At 32.5% G+C, this 7,371-nt stretch overlaps 1 protein-coding gene across 1 annotated transcript in view; it reads right to left on the reverse strand.

Moving 5' to 3' along the window:
- Positions 1–354: 354 nt before the first annotated feature.
- Positions 355–7,371, reverse strand: part of LOC133191155 (exostosin-like 3) — a 12,945-nt gene continuing 5,928 nt past the window's right edge. Inside the window, exons 2-8 of the mRNA XM_061326863.1 lie at positions 7,320–7,371; positions 6,884–6,985; positions 6,060–6,214; positions 5,499–5,626; positions 4,767–4,911; positions 3,392–3,520; positions 355–2,275 (exon numbers count right to left, since the gene is read on the reverse strand). The exon at positions 7,320–7,371 is cut by the window's right edge and continues 1,966 nt beyond it. Coding sequence (XP_061182847.1) covers positions 2,066–2,275; positions 3,392–3,520; positions 4,767–4,911; positions 5,499–5,626; positions 6,060–6,214; positions 6,884–6,985; positions 7,320–7,371 — 921 coding nt within the window. The 3' untranslated portion in view covers positions 355–2,065. The remainder of the gene's footprint in view (positions 2,276–3,391; positions 3,521–4,766; positions 4,912–5,498; positions 5,627–6,059; positions 6,215–6,883; positions 6,986–7,319) is intronic.

The raw sequence follows: 7,371 nt of genomic DNA on the forward strand, positions 1-7,371 counted from the left end.
TTGTACATTTATAATACTACAGTGAAACTTGTCTGATCCGGATGTTGTGTATTCCGAAATCTTGCCTTATATGATGTTAACTTTAAGGCCCATTCAGTAAAATGTTGTCTTATCTGCAATGTTGTCTTAGCCAGGCAATTTCTAAGGAACCAGTTGTGTCCGGATTAGACAAGTTTTACTGTATAATGATTAGACCTCATTGATATCTGTGCAGGACTCTCTTTGTAATTTCTTGTAATGGTTACTGCACCTAGCACTGTATGGTCACTCTATAAAAAACAGTTACAATGGAGACAAAAAATGTGTTCATATCATCTACAAGTTATTTCCCAGTTTACTTTAAATAACAACCAATTTTAATCTTGAATGATGTATTTTAATAATTCAATACATTTTCTTTTGCAAAAGCATATAAAATAATTTAGTACATACAACATTATATACAAAATTTAAAATACTGTATATCTTTTTAAATTCTTACATTTAGAAATTATGAATTAACTTCCTTAAATTTTCACAAACAATATCATCTACAAAATAGTTAAAGTGCATGATTCTGATGCATGACAATGAGTTTTGTTTATTCACACAAACCTTTGTTACCCAATTTTTTATGTGTGGAAAGACAGAAAGGCAAAGCACAAATACAGGAATATGTTAACTCTCTGATATTTAAGTAAAATGTAAACAAAGCACCATGGTCAACATTTCACAATGTTGAGATATGAGGTTTAAGTGGAACATGGTAAATGGACTCCTTCCGATACAGAGAACGTAGACTAATGCCCCCTCCCAGAAAAGGAAAAAAAAAACAACAGAATCAACTGAATACATGACTGTAACTGGTTTGTAACTCAACAGTATTGTATATTCAGTACAAGTCTTTTCCCAAATGTATTATATATGTAGATAGAGATAGAGTGCAAATAAATATACGTAGAAGATCAGTGTAGATCTGAATCTCTCTCATACTTTTTAGCCTGTTGAACATGAAGTGATTAACAGATGTTATGAGATTTTTCAAAACATACTCAACTACAAAACATACACACATGTACAGTAATGTACTGTGAAATCACAATGCATGATTTCACAGTGCATGTTTCCATGGTAGAAATTGCTTTTTTCTAAATAAATTTTGTACAACTTGAGACGCATCTTTTGCATATGAAACAATGAGTTTTTATAATGTTCCTCACTTAACCCCACCAAAACAAAATGTCAAGCAAAACCATCGGAACACTAGATAATGAATATTAATTATTTGTGCATAATAGTTTGACAATAAGAAAAAAAATTATCCATTGTTGGTTAAAGCTGTTATTGAATTGACTATGAATTTGCAAGCAACCTAAATAATATTTTGCGTAGTCGAAGCCAATTCATGTACATTTAAGGTGGTAATGGCTCAAAGCATTGACCAAAGAATCATGCTTATACACAATGTGATATGTAAAAATACAAATATATCTACAGTATTAATCTGCATATTGTATTTTATACCAGATTCTAAAATCAACTCCAGAAGAAATACACAAGTGGAAAGCAATAGGTTAAAAGATCAATACATCAGCAACTGTATAGAGTTAATTGAAGGATCTGATGTAATTTGTTTAATATGCAGCTATTGTTATGTACCACTTCCGTTTTCATGCACACATTTTGACACTTAAATGTTACCACACTAGGTTTGGTTCTCAGTATTTTCTTTATGTAAAAGTATTTACCACATGCATAAAATGCTCATGTAACTTTCAGCACTTCTCATATTAGAATTACACACTCATTTTATGGACTCAATTTTAGCATTTACACTTTTTAATCACAATGTTTATGGAATATGCTCTTAAATGAATTGAGCAGGTGATATGAATTACTATGTCTTCTATAGATTCTGCTTCCAGACTGCTAGTTCTTTAAACATGTCAAAATGAAAGGAAAACTGAAAGGTAAATAAAGGTCGATGCAAGTATTTTCTTTTTCAGATCAACAATTCCAAATACCTTTCCACATACAATAAGTACCGGTAAATGATAGTTGGAGACAAACAGCTTTCTGACTTCCCCTATATAAACTTAAAGCATTTTTGTTTATCAACAGGAAGTCTTGTTTTGAATAAAACTGAATCCACTCTGTACTGAGTATATAACAAAGGCATGTATCCAAAGACCTTAACAAAGAAGTTAATACACTTGTGTCTCTCTGTGAAATGTTCTATATCACTGGATAGGGTTTCTGGGCATCCCGGACACCTGAAAGTCCATCGTGAGGTCACCTAGAAAAAAAAGTTATTTTATATAATATAATAAATTATAAAGTATTTCACTCTTGACACTGGTTTTATCGAGGATTTCTTGAGAAGTACATAAATATTTATGATGTAAATACTTGTACAGTATTTACTCAAACTTGGAAAGAAAATGGGGGATCAGTGTGCATATAACTATATAACTGAGCAACAGTATTTTTATTAGATGTAATCATATAACAGTGTTGAGGAAATGTACCTAATTAAATAATAAATGCCATAAATTACTGTGAGACCTTTTTGTACTTATGAAATATCTTATTTTAAAAATCTAAACAATATGACATTTTCTTATGTCAAGCTTTTCATAAATGTGCTAAATGATAAGTTTCATGTAATTTCAAAAAAATGAAAAAGTTGGGGCTAATGGTTTTAAGATTTAAAACCTAAATTTTAAGATACGAGTCAAATTACACAAATTTTACAATAAAAACAAAGTTGGTTTTATGTTGACTTTTTCAATATGCAAATGTATCTGCAATTTTTGGCAAAGTATATTGAAAACAAAAATGTGTAAAATTTGACAATCTACATTGAATATTCCTAGCATATATATGTGTAACATAAGTAAATACACTGTATACTGTATGTAGGGCCAAAGTTCCAACATACTGTCTAAATAAAATCTGTACATTTTGAAAATTTTCTGCTGAATATCTTTCCATCACAAGAAATAGTCCCCCATAAATCTTATTTGTTGCTGATTTTGAGAGCAGTTTTTAAAATTTAATGTACATGTACAATTTGCAATTGTTTAATTCAAATACATGTATGTTATAAAATTAAATTGTAAATGATATTTCTGATATTATCTGACCAAACTTTTCTCAAAAGTGTTGTTTAAAAATCACGCAGACTTAAAGTATATTAGTACATACAAGTTGAATGTACCTTGGCTTAACAGAGATAACTTTAACAAAGTTCAATCTTCACCAATGGTATCTTTCACAGAATTTGCATTACAAAAGCTATTTCAACAGGCTAAGGACAAACACACTTTGTACTTTGATATTACTTTGCATGTAGAAGTTTTCTATCGATTATGATATGGAGGGGTAAATGCCTTTGGTGCAGGATAAATACCTTTATAGGAGGTTTTCTGGTGATATGAGACACCAGGAAGTTCATGGCGATATCTTCACAGTTGACGTATTCATCCACTTTGTCCCGGATTGCTTGTGGCATGACATGGGTGTACAGATAGGCATAATTCTGTTGAAAAAAGTATATATTACCTGATTCAATTTACTAATATATGCATTTATACTTTGTTACCTTCAACACTCTAATTAACTCATAATTCTGTTTTATTATCTTAAATATTAATCTGGTACATTTATATGGAAATTATTGGTTAATTAAATAAAGCAGAGAATGAAAATCTTTTTAATGAAAAGTGTTTGTTAGTTTTTTTTTGTTGTTGTTTTTTTTTTTTTTTTTTGGGGGGGGGGGGGGGGGTTCTGCAATAAAATGGATTTATTATGAGTCATGAATCATCTTTCATCAATACCCTATGGGATTCCCTTATTGAACCACTGAGACAGGACCACTCCATATAAAAGAAAGTGCACCAGTCGGAACCAGAAAGCTCACAGGGGAATCCTTTCCTTATGATAGAAAGTGGTCCTTGTCAGGGCTGCTGACCTGCTTTTCTCGGAACCTTGTTGCTTTTCCGCGACTACTCTCTGTACTGCTTTTCTGAGATTGGTTTTTACTATATGTTATGTGTTATCTCCTTTTATGATACTTCCATTCTGCGACTTTTTAAATGGTCCTGCTTAGCAATTAACATCAAACAGTTGCCAATATTTACCTGTATTTCTCGAAGGCCTTCTACTCGGTAGTGAGTACTTACTCACATGGTTATAAAAATTGAATGAATCTTGCATTTCACACTCGGTGGTGATAGGTTTTTGATGTTCTAAACAATATGGAAATTGTTCATACAGAAACGAATCAGGGGGACAAATAGATCAACATGGATTAACATAACAGAAAAATAAATGTTTTAAAGAATGAGGATGTGTCATACCCATGCAGTGTTGATAAAATCTGCAAAGTCACGATTACAACTGATGCTAAAGGGAATGCTGTGGTGAAAACGAAAAATAATCACAACCACCTCAGTAATGAGACCCTACTGCTTAAAATCCTACTTCTACATTCCCATAGTTAGCAGGGGGCAGCAGGTTTTACCTGGCTAACGGAAGAGATATGAAAAAAAGTCGCAGAAAAGCTAAAAATTATAATCAAGGAAAAGCAGTAAAACTTGTCGCGTAAAAGCAGGGAATTTTTGCGGAAAAGCTGTGCTTAAAAGGGATCCTTTCCTTATGACAGAAAGTGGCCCCTGTCAGAACCATTGTAAATTCAGGGGGGACCTTTACCTTATGACAGAAAGTGGCCCCAATCAGAAACACTGAGAGCTCTCAAAAGTGGGGGTGTGGAGGGGGGGTCTTACCTTATGAAAGAAAGCAGCCCCTGTCAGAACCATGGAGAGCTCACATGAGTAGTTTGCATTGTAGTACCACATCTTACTCTGGGAGTCCCAGGCATGGTACCTCCCAGGAAATCCAACAATTCTATCCCTCTCCTCTCTCCATACCCTTAAATACATAAATACACCTTAATCTTCACCCAACAATGCATATGTAAATTAGTATATCAGATACTAAATCTTTACACTTACATGTATTTAAAAGCCTGAAAAAGTATTGATTCATGTATTTTCCAGAGAGACTGAGAAGGATGAATGGATGTTTATGTAGAAGGATGAAAATGGAGGTTTTTAGAACAATATCAAGATACTTCACTAATACAAAAATATCAAACATATTCTTTCCTCTGGTACTTGTAGTTATCTCCCTTGAGAATACAATCATCTTCAGTTTTTTTTAAATTTATTTATCTTTTTTTATTTTTTTATTTATTTTTTTTTTTTTTTTGGTAAAGAATTTTACATTTAGTGACAGTACAGCACAAGTCTAATTAAAATGGGATTTGCCATATATTGAGTGACATGTCAATAAGTAGGAAGCAAACTGAAACATTTAATTTTTATTTGATCTATTGTGTTTCAGCCTAATCAGAAATACTTGACATTATCAAAGTATTCTAAGAGTTCAGTGAATACACATATAACCATTGGGACTTCAGTTCATGTGAATATGAATACAGTACATATATTTTTTACCGAAATCCAAACACAATTTCATCATGTCTGAGATGGGCGTCATCATCTATGCTGAGGATGGCCTCTGTTTCAATACTGCTGAATGGAAGGAATCTGTTGTTCAGGCTGTTTTTCTCCATCTTTAAAATCTGCAATAGATTATTTTTCAACATTACAGAGGAAGGAAAACAAATAGAAAATAAAATGGTATTAAAGCTCCTGTAATTACAGATATTTTTTAAAAAACAGACTCTATCCTCAGTAAAGATGCATGTTCATCCCCTCTGACACACGATAAAAGACTGGATGTCTCATAGTAGATTCCTACTAGTCTGCCATGTACTAGTAAATGTACATGTGAATAGTCCTTTTTAGGAGTTGCATACTTCCTTAATTCACTGCATTTTTTAAAATTTCTCTTAATTCACAAAACAACAGAATTAAACTTAATAATAAATAATAAAAAAATTGATATTGTATAAGAAAAAAATGCATATGAAAAAAGATAAAATTTGGGTTTTTGTGTTATAAAAAAGCCAAATTACTCCTTAGCAATACCAAAGCTGTACTGGGTTTCTGTACCTTGATGGGTACTCCAATTTCTGGCCACCTCATGACAGGTGAAGGGGGCACGGGATTGTTCCATACAACGATGACCCGGTTCAGAAAGGGAAGTCCTTTTAGTCTCTGAAGGGCACCAATCAATACCTGTTCTCTCTTGTATGTCAGCATAACAACTAAAAATAAATATTGTCAAATACTTATCATCAGTTATAAAAACTTATTTACAAAGCAAGCCTAACTTTATTTTAGGGTTAGAGGATGGTCTGGACCCATGATGATACTGTATACATATTACATTTGGCTGTGCACCTTTTTCTGAAAGCAGCTTTCGCTAAATGTCTTCTATATACGTGTATACAATTATATCAACCACGTCAGGCAAGCACTAAATCAAATCTACGATACTTGCTAAAAAACACAATTTCCACCATATAGAACAGTACATGCCAAATGTATAAATTTGACAGTTTTAGTAGAGGATTTTACTCATAATCACGACTCCTAGAGTTTAATTTGTCAGTTAGCTGCTGAAGAATAGAGGAATATAAAACATTTTTAATGTATGGGGAAAAGGACAGACATGAAATTGCAAATTTTTGTTCTCCCCATCCATAGATGCAATATATTGTTTATCGAAAGTGTCTCAGTCAATTCAGAGGAGTATACACATCGAGAGACTAGAATAAATACATGTAGCAATAGCTTGAAAGACCTAAATATCAACATGATCAATGATCTCTCCTTAAATTCAAAATTGATTAAAAATTTTGACCTTTTAGCAAAAACACTGGAAAAAAATGGTTCTTTACAATGTTAAGTAGAGAGAGTCTGCTAAAACATACTGGTAAACTGTTCTCTAGCTAAGTTTCCTCCCAGTGCCTCACTGAACTCCTTCCCAGCTCCTCCCCACCCTTTTCCTACCGGACGAAATCCAAATCCAGATCCTGTAGGATAGAAGTACAGATTGACAATTCAATTCAATGTAATATGCAGAAATGTATCAGAATCTTTGTATACATACATATATATATTTAATGCACACTATTTTTACTGGATTGTTTTGCTGTACATCAATCTTATTAAGAATCACAATTTTGTTGATGCCATAATTCTATTCAATATGCTCACTACACTTCAAATATAAAAAATTGCATAAAAACTGATGTCTGAATGGGGCCATATTTAATCATTAATATTATCTACGAATAAGAGAACAAGAACGTCCAAATATATAATGCAATGTTAGACATAATACTCTCAGTCAGTGCATGTGCATACCGAAATATTTAGCCTCTGATGGAAGAACTTTTTCCTCTGCATCATATGGAAA

Source organism: Saccostrea echinata, unplaced genomic scaffold, assembly GCF_033153115.1.
Source record: "Saccostrea echinata isolate AGI-Se365-2 ecotype Australia unplaced genomic scaffold, CSIRO_AGI_Sech_v1 ptg000023l, whole genome shotgun sequence".
Classification (NCBI taxonomy): Eukaryota; Metazoa; Mollusca; class Bivalvia; order Ostreida; family Ostreidae; genus Saccostrea; species Saccostrea echinata.